General features: G+C 45.8%; 1 protein-coding gene across 1 annotated transcript in view; it reads right to left on the bottom strand.

The window, feature by feature from the left end:
- Positions 1-19003, bottom strand: part of LOC102932261 (aldehyde oxidase 2-like) — a 98639-nt gene that overhangs the window by 1115 nt on the left and 78521 nt on the right. Inside the window, 5 exon segments of the mRNA XM_037912807.2 lie at positions 4227-4394; positions 7506-7694; positions 15528-15593; positions 16725-16839; positions 17415-17467. Coding sequence (XP_037768735.1) covers positions 4227-4394; positions 7506-7694; positions 15528-15593; positions 16725-16839; positions 17415-17467 — 591 coding nt within the window.

Here is a 19003-nt window from a genome sequence, read left to right as displayed (position 1 = left end):
TCCTGCACAAACAGCAAGGGAGAAGGTCTGGTTTGTTAACCATCAGTGACCCAGTCTTTTCCTTTGTGACTCAATCCCTCCCCACTGCAATGGCTGTGCTGGTGCCATTTTAATTTTTTGCGGATGTTTTCTGAAAGTAAGGTTGAGGATCAGGAAGTAGGGGTGGGCATTAGCAAATAGGAGTTAAATTAATCAGGCTAATACTGTCTCCTGGGCAGACTGCCAGCCTTGAAGGACACTGCTAAACACCCTATTAACACCAGGGAACTGAGACTTCTGTAAAGAGGCTGAGAAAGGACTGGAGATGTGTGGCAGGAGGGTGAGTGAGAAGCCCTCCTAGAAAAGAACTGGGGACTCATCCTGGTCTTTGGTTCCACTGCCATAAAGTTTATAAGATCAGGGTATATAGATATATAATTGCATTCACATTTTTGCAGGGAGCATATTTGCGAGTAAAAAAAATTAACAAAAATTTGCCTGTAAAAATGGCCTTCTCCTTAGTGACATTCATTTTCCAAGTCAATAGATTTTTCTCACACTGCCTAGTTATGACTGTGTGCAGCAACTGTATCTAAAAAACCTCCTAAGACCGCCCATCCCTAGTTGTCACCTACTACCCCAAAATGAAATCCATACAAGGTATCATCAAACAATTACAATCCATACTCAATGGGGACCACATCCTCAAATAAATCTTTCTTGAACCCCTTCTTTTGGCCTTCAAACAAAGACGATACCCTGTCATTCTGCACCTCGGAAGTAAACAGGCAATGGATTTACTTTCATGAAAACTGCATCACAACTAGCCTTGGTGGAGGACAGCGCACAAGGCTTTGAGTGAGATAAACTTCATTGGACAGGAGATTAACCTAATAGTTAAGTTTAGGCTCTAGAAAGCATGTTATGATTTTGCTTTATATGTAATCTTTTGTTTCCATTATCCTTACACGGTACCTCTTGAATCTTTGGTAATATCCTTGTTTGCACTACCAATACAGCTAAATGCTGTGATATTAAGCTAGGTGCTGATCCTGACCTGAGTCATTCAAGCTGGTGTGTACACTGTTCCTCTGTGGCCAGCAGCCCGGTTGTTTCTGTGTGTGTTCATTGGAGAAGGGGCTAGACGCTACAAGGAAACACTTCAAAGAGGCTTGGGGATTTGGGTACACCTATTGTTAACCTGCAAAGCAAAGCAAGGGCTGTCATAGCCCAGAGGAGAGCGGTTGGGTGACTAACAGGCTGGTGCTGTCAGGGAGCTGAGTTGACCCCCAGCTATGCACAAGTAAGTCTCCCCTACGCTGGAGGCACAGGGGTAACAGGGTGACTCACAGTCCTGTGTATCCCAAGAATTGTCACAGCCTCTAGCATCATTGTAGTATAAGTAATAATAATAAACTAAGTAATTCATAAATTCCAAGACCAGAAGGGACCACTGTGATCATCTAGTCTGACCTCCTGTATAACACAGGCCATAGAGCTTCTGCAAAATAATTCCTAGAGCATCTTTTGGAAAAACATTCAATCTTGATTTAAAAATACGCAGTGATGGAGAATCTACCATGATCCTTGGTAAACTGTTCCAGTGGTTAATTGCTCGCACTGTTAAAAATGTATACCTTATTTCCAGTCTGAATTTGTCTAGCTTCATCTACTAGCCATTGCATCATGTTATACTTTTCTCTGCTAGACTGAAAAGCCCAGTATCAAAAATTTGTTCCCCATGTAGGCACTGACAGTCTGTAATCAAGTCACCCCTTAACCATCTCTTTGTCAAACTAAGTAGATTGAGCTCCTTGAATCTATCCCTATAAGTCATGTTTTCTTATCTTTTAATCATTCTTGTGGCTCTTCTCTGAACCCTCTCCAATTTATCAACATCTTGAATTGTGGGCACCAGAACTGGACACAGTATTCCAGCCGTGGTCACATCAGTGCCAAATAGAGAGGTATAATAACCTCTTTGCCCCTTCTTGACATTCCCCAATTTATCCATTCAAGAATTGCATTAGCCCTTTTGGTCAGAGGGTTGCACTGGGAGCTAATGTTCATCTGATTATCTACCATGTCTCCCAAATATTTCTCAGTCACTGCTTTCTAGGATAGAATCCCCCGTCCTGTAAGTATGGCCTACATTTAACATTGTGCAGGGAAATAAGCAGAGGTGGAGATGGAATTCATTCCCCCAACTTGCAGGCAGGCAAAGGGGTTGCAAGGATGCCCCTCCAAGACTGTTATTTTCAGATGCTGCCCCTCTACGCCCCTGGATCAAACAGTCTCGGCCACTGGATTCACTGTGTCTGCCTGCCCACAGCAGCCTCTTCATACTGACATTTTTGGCCAGCCTCCTGCCCCCAGCTGGGAGCTTCAGTGACACAGAGAGCTCTGGGCTGTGTCTCCATGCCTATTGTAGTTCACCCTGAGTGAAGAGGGCATGGCTGCCTGTTTCATCATGCTACATGCTCTTCTGTCGGTCCCTATCCCCCTCTTTTCCACTGGAAGCACAGTAGTGTAACTGGTGTATGCTTTTCCAAGTGTCTGGAGAGTTGGAAGCAAAAACAGTCAGCTTGTGTTATCATCCACAGAACGGCCAAGCCGAATTTCTGCATGGCCCTGTGCTTAGCAGCTGGGCTGGCAATGTGTTCCCAGTGTTTCACAACGTCCCTCGCTCTGTGGCTCACCAGTGTACTCATCATTATTTCCTTTTTCTAACACCAAGATTGGGTAGGACAGAGGTTGTGAGCAGATTCCATCTGCGTCTGGTTTGATCCGCCCTTTAAGCCTGCTGGGGAATTGCCTGGATAGTTTTCTCTGCTGTGTTATAGCGCCACCAAAACCAGCTTGAATCAGAACATGCTGTGGTGTGTTTATCTAAGCAGGCAGAGAGAGACTCCTCAGCTGACATTGACAAGTTATGACTGCAAACACATACTCTACAAGGGAGTGATTTAAGGGGAAAACTTTAAATAAAGGCACTTATCATAACCTGGTTTGATGGCTCCCAAACAACAAAACAGAGCCTATTTTCCCATCCCAAGAAAGGGTGATTAGTTTAGTTTGTTTTGGCTACAATGATGGCTAAACCTTTGCCACTTATGTGGTTTGGCTTCCATGCTTTACTCCATTTCTTTTACTGCAGACTATAAATGGACATAGATTCTTGGCAAGCAAGGCCAGAGGTGTCAGGGCCAGGTCATCCCTCTATGTTTAGAGCACAGAGGGGGGATTAATGCAGCAGAAAAACCTGCAAAAATGGCCCATATCTGTCAGGTGGGGGCACAACGTGGCATCATGCACCTCTCCCTCCAACCCTACAGAAGCCTTTCTGTGAATCCTGGGTATTTTGTGCTCTTTGAGTTTGGGAGTGGAATAGGAGGGCAAGGAGTGGGGGCATGTTGAGTCATGCTACATAATCCTCCAGCCAACCCACAGAAGTTAATGCTGTCCCACTGTGACAGAATACATCCTTCAATTCCCTTCCACCCCACAAAGAAAGCTTGGGAGAACAAAGGATACATATAATATGATGTGAAGGCCAAGCATCTAGGCTCTGGTGAATCAAATGAATTCTACAGTTGAGGACCCTCAGCAAGAAAGCCCTGCTTCTAGTCTCTCATACAACCCAGGATGCGATAACCACCAGTGATAAAAAGGCCGAGTGTCACACAGAGAATGAGATGATCTGAGAGAATCAGGCCCTAGAGCTTCACAGCTTAAAGCCAACACCTTAAGGGCCATGCAGATATTATTTGGAAGCCACTGTAAATATAGATACTTGTATGGGAACAAATTCATTACTGGTGTAATGCTACAGAAGTAAATGAAATGACACACGGAACAAAGTCAGCCCATAATTTGTAAAGTACTTTTGGGTTCTTCTGGAGGGAAGGTGCTACATAAATTCAAGTAATTATCAATGAAGAAATTGAACAGATTGGTAGGTTCAGAGCCTGATTCAGCCAACCCTGCAGTTTATGATTGCTCATCTCTAGCTGTCAGTATATGCTGCGCTGGCCACCCCCCCCCCCCCCCAAAAAAAAAAATAGAACGAAGTATAGTCAACTCAATAAAATGCAGGCTCCAGTGAGTGTAATGCAGTATGTAAAAAAGATGCAGCTCAATGATCAATTTGTGTGAATAGAGAATAATTCAAAATCAAGGCATGAAGTAAGGAAGAGGAGGAGGCTAACCCAATAATGTTTCCAAAGAATTGATTAAAAACCCATTACCATCTCAGTAAACTGATTGGTACAGGCCATTCGAATCCGCTCCACTGTCAGGGGGCTGTTCAGTGTGAAGATCCTGGTTAATCCTCTTTCCTTCCGCACAGCGGCCACTGCATCCCAGATAGCAAAGAACACAGAACATCCCAGGAACAGCCCTGCCTCACCCATCCCCTTGCAGGGAACAAAGGCAGACACATAGGTTTGCGTTAGAAACTGATTGACAACAGGGGGCCACATCCTTAGCTGGCACAAACTGAGATAACTCCACTGAAACTACATCGACTTACACCAGCTGAAGATTTGGCCAATTGACGTCAATGGAGCTAGGCCTGCTGAAGTGCTGGCTCAGACACTTAAGTTTTATATCAACACAGCTGGACACAATAAATCTCCTCAGGGCTCTGAGTGCTCCAAGCCATAGAAGAGTTGAGGACAAGGATTTGGCTCATAATGTTTTTGTTTTTTTTTTAAATTCATAGCACATCTCCACTATAAGTAGGGTGACCAGATGTCCCGTTTTTAAAGGGACAGTCCTGTATTTAAGCCTCCTGCAGCTGTCTTGACTTTTTCTTAAAAATGGGCAAATTGTCCCGTATTTTCTGTCCCCTGTCCTCCCCACATCAGTACTGGTGGATTCTGCTGCTGGCCGGATCTCTGCTTGCAAGCTGCCCACCCACCAGTGGTGAGTGGGGGGGTCCAGCAGCTGACGATGAGGGTGGGTGTTCAAGGCTGGTGGTGAGGCAAAGCTGCAGTGCGCAGGGACGACCGCTCTCCCTGCTGGTCTGTCAGTGCAGCCCCTGTTGCGTGCCAGCTCTGGGCCAGCAGGTCCCTGCCCCCCGTCCTGTTTCTGGCTGGCAGTGGCTGCATGCTGCGGTGGCTGGTGAGTGCGGGGAGGTGCGAGGCAGCGGCCAGTTTTGTGTTCTCTCTGCTGCTCACCCATCAGCTCTTTACGTGCTCCCCCTCTCTCTGTCCTCTCCATGCTTTGCCCTCCCCCCCCCCCCCGCTGCTCCTCCATATCCCCCCCAGTGGGGCGCATCCTGCTCCCAGTGCTGTGCGAAGAACCAGCCCCTGGTCAGAGCACTCAGCTCACCAAGAGCCTGGCCAGCAGGCTCCTTCCTTCCCCCACTGCCTCGGGCTGGGCTGGCCTGGCACCCCGGTAAAGCCCAAGAGCCTCTGGCCCGGGATGCTGCCAAGGAGGAGCCAAGCCCTTGAAGTCTCTCTGCACCTCAGCTAAACGCTAGAGTGGCACGGGGGATGGGGGGGAAGCGATTTCTAGCCTGTTCATGCCCCGAACCTGCAGGCTCCACAGTAGCCCCTGGAGCAGGGGCTTAGCACCCTCTTCACCCTCCACCCCCCTGCCCTGAGTCCTGCCCCCAGGGAGAGAGGTGTGAGGCTGCTTGGTTCCCAGGCACCCTCCCCTGCAGAGCCATCTCTCTGGCAAGGTTCACTGAAGCCCCTGCAGTCAGGTTCCCTGGGCCCTGGTGCACAATACATCCTTAGGGCTTAACCGTCTCCTGCCTATACTGTAGCAGGGGGACAGGAGGCGGCTGGGTTATGTTGGTGGCTAAGAGCAGCCTGGAGGTGTTAGCTGCCTTTCAACACTGTGTGGGCAGGAAGGGACAAGTTGCTTCCAGAGCGGGTGTGTGGCGGGGGGTGAGCTCTGCAACCACACTGGCCAGGTCATCCCTTCCTCCCCTGCAGCTGGAAGCAGCTCCTGTCCCTTCCCTTCCGCAGTGCCGAAAGGCTGCTACTGGCCACATTATGGTGTGAACCGTGGCAGAAATCTGGGGGGCACGTGATCCTGCATGCCTCCCATCCACATGTTGCCTCAGGAAGACGCGGCACCAGGTACCAGGAGAGGCGGGTCCGTCCTGGGGGCCCAGCCAGGCATGGAGGGCAGAGAGTGCTGGGCAGGGAGGGTCAGGTTGGTCGGTCGGTCACCTCCCTATGCGAGAGAGGTGTACGGAAGTATGTGTGTGTCACCTTTCTCCGTGTGTGTAGGGAGGCAGGGATGTGTGTGTCACCCCTCCCTATGTGAACCCAAAAGCCTTAAAGATAAGAAGGTAAATAAAAAGAATCCAACTATGCAGTATTTCTTTTTAACCGGGGCTCAGTCAACTTCATGTTAATTTGAACGTTTGTACTGCATAGTTCTGATTGATTACCGTTGAACTCACTTTAATACGAGTAATTTTACCAGGTGTCTCATATTCAGCATAGGGAAATATAGTCACCCTATTAGCAAAGGTTCACTCTGACTTGGATTGCATCTGTCACACTGCAAAGCAATGAAACAATTCAGAACTTTCAGTATGAATACACCTTCAATCCATCCAAATTCCTTATAAGTGGATTTAATCATATATGATGAAACAGAACTAGGCAGCCTTCCTTTCTTTAGTCCAGTTCCTGAATGGATAAAGTTTGCATTGTTTAATCTCTCCAAAGAACTGTGATGATTTCTGTCTCTAGCATCATCTCCACTAGAAAATGTCTATTTGCTCTAAGCTATTAAATATATTCATCCCTAGTAGGCATCCAAAGTGAACTTTCTCCTGGAAATTCCAATGTCTCAGATGCAGTTCCTCCAGATACTAGGCTGGGGCACTGGACATCTGCCTCTCTTACCAGTACAAGGCCTACACACCATTACAGTCCCACTTAAACTCTATTCTGAGGATGTAATTGGTGCATAAGCCTTGAGCTGGCTCTGCACAGGGGTGAATTTACCCTTACAGCACAAGATGGAAAGGATATGAAGGAAGTTTCTTGTGGATAAGGCAATGGGAGATCTGTATTCCGTTTTCCTGTGAGACACTGGGCAAGCCTCTTAATCTCTCTTTGCCTCACTTCCCCATCAGTAAAATAGAGATAATAATTCTTCCTTTCTTCCACCCTGTGTTTATTGTAAGCTCTTGAGGGCAGGCTCTGTCTCTTACTATGTGTATGTACAGCATCTGGTACACTCAAGTCTCAATCTCAGATGAGACCTTCTAAGTTCTACTGTAATACAAGTATATAATAAGAAAGACAAAAAATCAAAATAAATTAATGCATGAAAATTATCCTTTTTCTCACAGCAGGTGAACTTATATAGGTCTTTCTGGTTCTAGAGGTATTACTGGTGCCTGTGGTATTCCCCATTTTAAGTACAGGGAACATCTCTGAAATCTGTAATATCACAACAGCTGGAAAGCACTTTTTAAATACATACACCACACATGCACTTTGGTAACGTTCAAAACTTTCTATGACTTTATACAGCACAGTTGGCTTATTTACCTTGGAGGAGTAGATGGCAATTGGGTTTCGGGAGTTTGGCAGCAAGTAAACCCTGAGCTGTTCAGGTATGTCACAGACAGCAGGGATTTTATACGTATCTGGACCCAGAGTGTACTGCTCTCCTTCTGGGGAGAACTTTATTTCTTCCATTGTATAAAGTCCAACCCCCTGAACAAAGGCACCTTCAATCTGAGGAAAAAATGTACACAATTTCTATTTTCATTCACATTAAAAGATAAAAATGTGAATACAACTAAACTTTTAGATCTACAACATTAACTGGCTCCTTTCCTTCCATGGCAACTGGGCCAAAGACAAATGCTAAACTAAGTAGGATGATATGAGACCAAGTTGTACTCTCAAAAATATTCCCACTGGGTCTAATTCTACTCTCCCTTACCCCAGTGTAAATCCAGCATAAAGTCAGTGATGTCAGTAGAGTTATTTCAGATATACACTGGTGTAACTGAGCAGAATCTGGCCTAGTCACTTCAATGGCTCTACTCACAGGACCAGGAATTTGCCCAAGAACTGTAATATAAATAATTAATTCAATCTAACACACATTGAAAAAGGAATTGTGGATGGCAATTGACATTTCTTCCTAGAAAAGTTGTCAGACGCTTTTATTTGACAGCGTTACCTCTTTTAATCTGAGTGGCTAGCTAAAAATTAGGGGTCTTGTAAATTGTTCCATTTTGGAGGAGAAATTGACAATCATCAGGTATTTCTTTGATGCAGTTTTGTGTGCTCACAAAGAATGTACATAGTTCTGTTTTCCTGAACACTTGGGCCACCTGATTCAGCATCTATTGTGCTTTTCCATGTGTCTGTGTTCTGGGTGCTACTGCTATTGTTTCAACCACCTAGTTACAATGGTTTCTTTACATTTATCCTGAAGGTAAGGCAGCAGCCACACCTCATCCATATTAACAAGGTTTAACCTACAACAAAAGGTTGAATGCAATCTGAAAATAGGCCAAATTCATACCTGTGCAACTCCTATAGTAATGTCTGGACCTAATTCAATGGTGATATAAAGAGTGGTGCAAGTTGGACATAAAATTGGAGTAAATAGTAAAGGAGTGTAACTTGCATCTATTTGTCAATTCTTGGGTATGTATAACAAGCGTCACTTTTTGGCTAAAGGAGACAGGTATAGAAGGAAAAGCCAATAATAGGAGGGCATAAGATAAGGCAGGTCTCATATCCTTTATCTTACTTACATCATCCTGCTAGCTGCTCGTCTTTCCCCATACCACTTTCTGCTCTGTAAATAAATCTTTTGCATACCCTCTGTGACACACTATTTCTCGAGGGAGCACCATGTAACCCCCATATTCATCATTTATATATAATTGTGATATTTCATATAAAGTATGCCATGTAAGGTATCAGCAACAACAAGGAAGGTAAATGATGCCCAGGTGGGTGTCGAACAACCATCAACAGTCATTGTCCAGCAAGGGAATTACAATTCAATAATTCACTTGCACAAGGCCACACCAGGGGAATTGCTCAACCTTGCCTGGTGACTCAGCAACACCCACAGACATGCCTGGACTTGTGTTCTCCATGCATATGGAATGAGGATATAAAACAGGGAACAGAGGCCACATGGTTTGTCCATTTTCATCCCCTACCCATGCTGAAGGCAATGAGAACGCTGGAGTTGAAGAGATTGATCCCCAGGCTAACAGGGAGAGCCTGCGCACGAAAGACTGTAACCAATCTGGAGTATCCAGTGGGGTGAGAAAAACTGCTTAGTCCAGATATTGCCCCATCTAATAAGGCTGAGAATTTAGACTGCATGCTTATCTTTTATTTTCCTTTAGTAACAACTCTGACTTATCACTTATAATCACTTAAAAACATTTTTTGTAATCAATAAACTTAGTCTAATGTTTAACCTTATCAGTGAGTTTGACTGAAGTGTTTGGTAAATCTGCTTAAGTTACAAAGGCTGGTGTATGTCCACTTTCCATTGATGAAGTAGTGAACCAGTTAGTAAACCTGCATTGCTCAAGAAGGGGTCTTGAGCAGTGCAAGATGGTATATTCCAGTGGTACAAGGCTGGGAGCTGGGGAGGGGTGGGGGGATTAGGCTGGTGCCTTTCTCTGCGTGATTCATGAGAGGCTCTGGGAGCAATCATGCAATCTGGCTGGGTGTGGGTCTCCACATGGGGTTGTACTGAGTGGTAACAGCACTTGGAGGGGTTTGCTGCTTGTCTCCAGTAAGGCATTGAGAGAGACAACCCAGATTAGTGAGTTAAGTGGGCACAGCAGTCCCATAGTCCCAGATTGCACCCGGGTGATCCTGTCACATCCCCTAATACAACATCAGTGTAACTTACACTACTTTCCCATTTACACCAACCTTTGCCCAACATGTGCCACACACCTCTGTTTTTGTTACTGCTGAATTTGGCCCAGTGTCTAAATCTATGAATCCACAACAAAAGCTATAGACCTGAACTTTAAAGGAGAGTTCTACTCAGGACCAGTGGCTTTTTCAATTAATTTGAGTTTGTTAAATAATGACATTCAGTCACAGAACTATGAGATAAAACTAAGTGAAAAACAAAGTGTATTAGCTAGAAGAATTTAGACTACAACAGTAGTAAAAAAAGGAGTTGAAAAAGCTGAAAAACAACAAAGCAGTGGGAGATGTTCAAACTATAGCAGAAATGCTAAATGTACTTGACAGAGCTGTTCAATAAAGTTTAGCAAAAGAGATCCATTCTGACTAGTGGAATCATTGTCAGAATACCCCAAAAGGGTGATCTAACTAACCATAACAGCTGGAGAGGAGTTATACTACTAACTATAACAGCTGGAGAGGAGTTGTAGGGAAAGCCTTCTGCATTGTGTTACTACTCAGGATGAAAGAGGCAGGGGATACAAAGTTCAGAGAAGAACAGGCTGGATTTAGGTCTAAGAGATCCTGTGTAGGTCAGATATTCACACTAAGAACCATCATAGAAAAATGTATAGAATGGCCAGATCCCCTCTTCATCAATTGCATTGATTTTCAAAAGGCATTTGACAGGCTGCACAGACATACATTGTGGAATATTCTTCGGAATCCCATTATAGTCATCAGCATCATCAGGGCTATGTACAGACATGTGAAGTGGTCGGTAAGGGGAACAACTAGACTACAGAGTGAACAATGGTGCAAAACAGGGCTGCATTTTATTTCCACTGCTTGGCATTGCAATAGACTGTGTACGGGCCAGTACCAGCTTCTTACCGGTACGCTGTACCGGCCCGTACTGGCCTACTTTCACCCCTGGGTAGATGGCAAATGCCTAGAAGAGCTAGACTGTGCTGATGATATTATGCTGCTGAGTGACACTCCCAAAAAGTCACAAAGACAGAAAACTTGACAAAAATAGCAGGCCAAACGGGGCTTAAAATTAGTTATGCCAAAACAAACATGCTTGAAACTCAGACTTCTAATGTGACATTACTGCTTGAAGGCAACAAGAAAGTAAGAACAGATCCTCTATCTAGGCAGCACCATATTAACTAATGGAGACCTCCAGGATGAAGTGACATCAAAGATAGGAAAGGCATCCACACATTTACTAAACTCAACAATGTATGGAAAAAATTCAAACATATTCTTGATGCTAACATACAGCTGCAAGAGCTAGGGATCTTCTAAAATGTTAGAAAACTAGATGTCTTTGAAAATAATTGCCTATGAAAGATTCTGTAAGCAGTGTTGTTGTAGCCCTGTTGATCCCAGGATAGACTAGGTGGGTGAGGGTGGCCTGTTAACCTTGAATGGTCCCTTGAAATATGTTTTAACTACTTATGCTAAACAATCATGCAAGTCATACCTGACTAATCTAATTGCCTTCTATGATGAGATAACTGGCTCTGTGGATGAGGGGAAAGCAGTGGACGTGTTATTCCTTGACTTTAGCAAAGCTTTTGACATGGTATCCCACAGTATTCTTGCCAGCAAGTTAAAGAAGTATGGGCTGGATGAATGGACTATAAGGTGGATAGAAAGTTGGCTAGATTCTCGGGCTCAACGGGTAGTGATCAACGGCTCCATGTCTAGTTGGCAGCCAGTATCAAGTGGAGTGCCCAAAGGGTTGGTCCTGGGGCCGGTTTTGTTCAATATCCTCATTAATGATCTGGAGGATGGCATGGATTGCACCCTCAGCAAGTTTGCAGATGACACTAAACTGGGAGGAGAGGTAGATATGCTGGAGGGTAGGGATAGGATACAGAGGGACCTAGACAAATTAGAGGATTGGACCAAAAGAAATCTGATGAGGTTCAACAAGGATAAGTGCAGAGTCCTGCAATTAGGATGGAAGAATCCCATGCACTGCTACAGACTAGGGACCAAATGGCTCGGCAGCAGTTCTGCAGAAAAGGACCTAGGGGTTACAGTGGATGAGAAGCTGGATATGAGTCAACAGTGTGCCCTTGTTGCCAAAGAAGGCCAATGGCATTTTGGGATGTATATGTAGGGGCATTGCCAGCAGACTGAGGGACGTGATCGTTCCCCTCTATTCGACATTGGCGAGGCCTCATCTGGAGTACTGTGTCCAGTTTTGGGCCCCACACTACAAGAAGGATGTGGAAAAATTGTGGAAAACGTCCAGCAGAGGGCAACAAAAATGATTAGGAGACTGGAACACATGACTTATGAGGAGAGGCTGAGGAAACTGGGATTGTTCAGTCTGCGGAAGAGAAGAATGAGGGGGGATTTGATAGCTGCTTTCAACTACCTGAAAGGGGGTTCCAAAGAGGATGGATATAGACTGTTCTCAGTGGTAGCAGATGACAGAACGAGGAGTAATGGTCTCAAGTTGCAGTGGGGGAGGTTTAGGTTGGATATTAGGAAAAACTTTTTCCCTAGGAGGGTGATGAAACACTGAAATGCATTACCTAGGGAGGTGGTGGAATCTCCTTCCTTAGATATTTTTAAGGTCAGGCTTGACAAAGCCCTGGCTGAGATGATTTAGTTGGGGATTGGTCCTGCTTTGAGCAGGGGGTTGGACTAGATGACCCCCTGAAGTCCCTTCCAACCCTGATATTCTATGATTCTATGAATCTGTTCCACCTTGTAGTTAACAGTGACACTCGGAGTTAGGCTATGGCTACACTACAAAGTTAAGTCGACAAGTTATGTTGATGTACAGCCACTGCTGTAATTAAACTGCTGATGCATGTCCACAGTGTACACCTTGTGTTAGCAGAGCACATTCACAGTAGCAGCTCTTGAATCGACATAGAGAGCAGTTCATTGTGGGTAGCTATCCCACTGTGCATCTGGCCTCGCACGGAGTTTTAGGAAGCATTTGCAATTCCTCATAGGGGCAGGTTCAGAGTCACATGATGCAGATTTCTCAATCCCATCATTCCATGGGCATCCTACAAGGTTTCCAGCTGCTTTTCAACTGCCCTGGTAACCACAAGTCAGCCATTCCTGTCAGAAAGCATGGATCCTGCACTGCTCTTCAGTATTGTGCTGTGTGTTATGAACACAAGGCTATAAGCAGGACTGTCCTTACCCAATCACAAAGTACGCAGCTGCATAGGGCACCAGGAAATTTGGGGCACTACATTTCCTGGTGCCCTGTGCAGCTGCATGCTCCCCCAGCCCCAGCCCCAGCCCCGCCACTTCCCACCACTTCCCCAAAGCCCCTGCCCCACCTCTTCCCGTCCCTGCTCTTCCCGCCCCACTTCCCAGCTACGCTGCCGGCGAGTCCTGGGGGGTGGTTCCCCCCTGCCCCCCAAGCCTGGGAGCCAGGGGAGTGGAGCAGGCTGGGGCCTGGTCACTCCACTTCCTGCAGGAAGTGGCCAGCCCCACCCCACAGAGGCCAGGGGCGGGCCCCCCCGCATCGTGGAGGGCTGGGGCCAGCCCCCTCCCCCCCGGCAGAGGCCTGGGGCCCCACACAGCCCCCCCGCGGGGGGGAGGGGCTGCATAGAGCACCAAAATAGCTAGGGATGGCCCTGGCTACAAGAGGTGCTCAACGGGGGAAGCTATTCGGCTGAGGGAGGCCTTGAAGGAGCATTTTAACAATGAGCCACAGTAATGTGTATTGCTGTAGCGTGCGGAGCCTGGCATTCTTTGTTTGCACCGTGCTACCTCCTCCCTCCATTGATATGAAACAGTGAATGCCAGTGGGGTTGTTTTTACTTGTCCAGGGAAAGTTCTAATTCTGTTTCTTTTAATTCTTCCTGAAAACCATGCCCTCTTTTCCCACAGCCTGAGGCTAAGCACCCTGACCGCCATCCTGACTGCTCCTCCCACCGGTCCCCTACCCAGATACCACCATTCTGACCCCAGCTCCAACCTTCCCACACAGCCCCCACCCTGACTGCTCACCTGACCAGCCCCCCATCCATACCAACACTCTGACCCCAGCCCCCTCTTTGTAGAGGCGGCATGTCTGCGGCTCTGCACAAGAAGGACAATTAGCCTCCTTTGCCTTCTACTATGCCTGCCACAGCTCTCTGATCTTTTTAGATGACACTGCTGCATGTCCCAATCACAGCCTCTCTCCTCCAGGCCCTGAGCAAGTTCCTGCGGCTGGAGCGGAGCTATGCCTGCACAGCCTCCTCTCCCCACAGACCCAGGAGATCCACCACCTCCCGTGTACTCCAGGCAGCAGCATGTTTACTGCATGCTCAGCTGGGCAATAGCTATGTGAGCTCTCCACAAACAGGAATTTCAAAACTTCCTTGGGCTTTTAAAGGGGAGGGATGCATGTCTGCATACCTGGTTGCAGGGCAGCAGAGTTCAAAACAGTGACCAGAGCAGTCACCTCCTGGAGGCCACTTAGGGCGATGTAAGCAACACTGTGTCCACACTGACACTGTGTCACTCTAATTGTATCGCCCTAAGCGCTATGCTTCTCGTTGAGGTGGTTTTATCATGTCGGCGTAGCAGGAGAGTTAAATTGGCAGGAGGAGCATTGCAGTGTGTACACCTCCACAGGTAGGTCGACATAAGCTGCCTTATGTTGACTTAACTGTGTAGAGTAGACATGGCCTTAGTTTCCCAGACCTGAAGAAGAGCTCTGTGTAAGCTCAAAAGCTTGTCTCTCTCACCAACAGAAATTGGTCCAATAAGAGCTATTACCTGACCCACCTTGTCTCTATGAAAGATTCTTGGCATTGGGTGGAAAGTCATCATCACCAATGAAGAGATCTGAGAAATCACCAACCAGCAGCTCATTTCCACCAGAATCAGAAGGAAGCGGGGGACATATCTGGGACGTATACTCTAGATGCCAACACACGGACTCCCACATTAACTGTCAAGTGGAAACCAACTGGTGTGAGGAAATGAGGGTTTCCAAAAGAAACTTTAAGAAGAACCCTTAGCATGGATGGCAAGATAGTCAATCTCAACACCACAGAGCAAATGGAAGTAGCAGCAAATGACAGAGAGGAATGGAAGAGACTGATTTCCCTGCTGTGTGCCAACATTGGCATGGGAAGGATATTAAAAACAAACTAACAACCACCCACCCACCCTAGTAAAAGAAAAATCATTTTTCTGATATGTATTACCACTACCTGAAAACTTATTGCCAAATCTTGGTCCCATTGAAGTCAACAGCGTATTGCAATTGATTTAAGTGGGACCAGGATCTGGCCTTCAGGAATTATTTTTGTTTTCTGTGTAGGGTGAAGACAAGACAACAAGAGGGATTTGTGGCCTAATCCTGTGATATGCCGAGTGCTTTCTGCAAGGCCTCAATTCCCAGAGTAGTCTACAGGACCTGTAGTCACTCATCACCTTTCAGAAAATGTTCAGCATGTTGCAGTAGCAGGCCACTTAACTTGTTATCATTAACACATGCAACAAAAAGCAAATATTGCCTAATTCCGAGCCCAATCCAACACCTATTAGAGCCAATGGATAGTCTCCCCTTGACTTCAGTGGATGCTGGAATGGCTCCCTTAATGGAAAGTATTTTGGCGCAAGAAAAAGCTATCACTAATATCTACAGCCAAGAGTGCATATGGAAGTATTGGTACATACCTGTCCTATATCTACAGCTGGATTTATGCTGAAACAAGCATCCATGACAATGTCTGTTCCGATGTTCTGTTAAACAAATATAAACTGTTGTGGGTACATACTTTACAAGCAATAAAAATAGCAGGTTTTAAAGAATGCGAACCCCACACCATAAAATAATATTCCATGTTGACAGCAAAGTATTGCAGATTTATTCTGAAGCACAGAAGCAAGCTTCAAAGGCCTTGGATTGACCTGTTTGAAGTGGTTTTGGTGAACACCCATGAGCATATGGCAACTGAAACGCAACATTAGCACCTGGGCTGAGTTAAGGAGCAGGCTGAACATTTGCCCCAGAATGAACTTGTTGCTTGCTCTCCTGGTAGAAGCCCAAGGTTTGGATTGTGGTGGTTAGCTAGTGCCTGTGTTAAGTTGTGAGTCTAGAAGTGCTGCAAGGGGCATTGTGCCTGAAGAAGGAAATCAGACGAGTGGCCGCTGTGCTATACTTGAAGAAGGTATAGTCAAATGTCTGCTCCCACTGCACTGCTAACTGGTGGAGAAGGTATCTGGACTTGAGCAGCACAAGGTGTGGGGGAAGCATAGCCCCACCCATGGTGGCAGACACTTCCAATGAGTTGTGAGAGGCATGGTAGTTGCCGCTCCTGAATGTGCTTCCCTCAGTATCACTGAAGCCATTCTGCCTGTCTCAATATGCCACAAAAACAATGCCTTTGGGAGCTGCTCTTTGTCTGGTGCCCCCCTGCATTGCCCCCATTATGTGGCAATGCCTTTGATTGCTTCAATAAAACCATGTGAAACAGGGGATCATTACTGATTAACTGGACATATATTGTTGCATAGTGGGCCCCTGTAGGCAGGTTCAGTCTATCAGGTCTCATTTAAAAGCCACAAAATAAGGTGGTTATGTTTATTATATTATATTATATTAAACTGTTCTTTATCATCTTCTGTTCTATTGGACTTTCTCATCCTTAGTCTCATTACTTATCATCAGATCTTTTTTCTAGAATGTTAACAAATGAGATTGAAAATGACAGAGCCATTTAGAGTTATCTTGGCACTTTCTTGAGAACATGAAATGAATGTCATTTCTCTCTTCTCAGTGAAAAAAGCAAGAGGAAAAGTAACTACACCAGTGTAGCTCTGGAGGGAGACATATAGGAATCTAACCAATGTGTATGTAAAGGCACCATTTACCTTGTGATCTCCTGTCAGACAATCAATCTCCACTTCAGAACAAGCAGCTCCGAAAACAAAATATGGGAAAGCCTGGCCTTCCCCTGTATCCCAGTTCATATTTACCACATAGCCTCTGGTGGGAGTAAGAGCATCCTTCAGACTGAGTGAGCAATGGCATTTGATCTCCACCACCACCACCCAACCCTCAATTGCGGAGCAGATTGTTATGGAAATCATATGAAAAGACCAGGTTAAATATCCTGCTCCAAGGCAGCTGTTTTCACAGGCTGTGGTGAAGAAGGCCCTCAGTGTTGCAGCAGAAGGTGGCCCAGACTCCTAGGCATCATGGAACACATCTCAGTGTAGGTTTTCTATATCCCATCATGGTGGGAGGCTGTGCGGTAAACTACATGGTCCCATCTTCCAAGCACCTAGCACAGGGCGGGAGAAGCAGCAGTGCCCAGTGAGTATGGCCTGGGGAGGAGACTTATCCTTCCCTGGCCCCTGCCATCGCCCAACATGCAGCCTGTTTCTGTGAACTATGCGCTAGGTGCAGGATTTGGCCTTCAATAGAGAAGGAAAGGGGGAGAGTGAAAGGATTGGGGAGGGTGAGAGGGGAGCCTCTTATCCTCATTTGACACACCCCCAAGGTCCACATCTATGATCCTTGATGCCAGTCATTTCAGAAAGACTAACAGCATTCCTTACCTGAAGTAGCCAGTAGCTGAAAGACTCACACTTTGCTCATAAGCTTCAGTAATCTGCAATAGGTACATTTAGTGTTAAAGGTGAATAGAAATTTAAGTAAAGAAATAAAAAAATATGTTTTAAAAAGAAAAGTAACAGTGAGGCGCACTGGGATGCAGAATGGGACAGCAGAAACCCAAATGATAGAGAATGGAAGTTACTGCATTTAGCACAATTTAAATCAGTTTCACTGCATCTGCATTAGGGGGTTGTGCTGGTGTAACATTTTAAATAAGTTCATTTCTAAACACAGGCCAGGCCTAGTGACTTGCCGGTGGTGACAGAGGGAGTCAGCACCAGAGCCAGGATTAGAATTTAGAACTGCTCATTCTCAGTTCTCACCCTACTTACTAGACCATACTACTCTCACTCGGACTTTACCACAGTTAGCAAATATCTTCATGCTTTTCAGCAGCATTAATCAGAAAATGTTTATGTACATTGATACAAACCCATAACCCTATTAATTTCAGTGTAGTGGTTAATTAATGAATTAAAATCAGAAGAAATCATAATAAGTAATCTGATACACTCTATTTCAAACCAGTAAGGTAAGGTGAAGGAACAATCCTCCCCTAAAGTATGTATGAGGAGCATTCTTCAGCCTGTTAGCCCCGCAGTGCAGGGAGCGTCTCTTTTCTAGGTTTGTACAGCACCCAGCACAATGGGGCCCTAATCCTGATGGGGGACTTTAGGCACTGCCACACTAGAAATATTTTCTGCTACTAATAATTTAGAAGCCTGAACAATCATGCAGAACCAATTGCATCTTAGTTTAAAGAGAAGTGGGTTTTTATTAGGTACTTGTGTCAGAGGGGGCAGATACTCAGGCACTTGCCAAGAAGATAAAGTAGGTGTGGTTAACACTGCATGGGAAGGCAGTTACAAAAGGATTAGAAGGAAAGCTTTGGCAAAGAACAGCCTGAAGTTTATGACAATGGTACAGTAGTGATGTACTGGGAAATGCTGCAGGAAGAGGAAGGAGAAAGCTGATCTTGGTGTAATGGACACCAATAAGGTAGATGTGTCCATGGCAGCCAGCAGCAGGGATGGAGAAACGAAGTGGTATCCGGTGCAGGCCTAACTAGCCAAACCTATTCCAGGGAGAGGTGCTTAGGACTGTAGCCCTCTGGTGAGGACTTCATTCTGCAATGGACAGAATGAGGACGACATGGTGTTCTGGAGATTTTGGGAATGGTCATTATACGTCAGTACATCCATTAATAAATGTTTTGTCATCACTAAATAGAACAGTGTGATTTTTACAGGGTTATATGTAGGAATGCAGTCACAGCTACCACCATCCCCTTCCGAATAGTGCTGCTTGGCCTCCCATTTCAGGACTGATTTCTGATGAATACTGCACAGCTGATGCATCTATGCTGCTATATACATAGACAACACTCCTGAGCTCCTATCCCATTCCCATATAAGGCCAGGTTATTCCTGGCCCCTACCTGGATACATAGGAGAGGACAGCACAAGGGCACCCCATGCAAGGGCCAGGGACAATCTCAGGAGTTTGCCGGTCATGTCAGGGTGAGCAGGCT

Source organism: Chelonia mydas, chromosome 11, assembly GCF_015237465.2.
Source record: "Chelonia mydas isolate rCheMyd1 chromosome 11, rCheMyd1.pri.v2, whole genome shotgun sequence".
Taxonomy (NCBI): Eukaryota; Metazoa; Chordata; order Testudines; family Cheloniidae; genus Chelonia; species Chelonia mydas.
The sequence above is the reverse complement of the archived record's forward strand: the minus strand, read 5'-3'. Positions and strand labels throughout refer to the sequence as shown.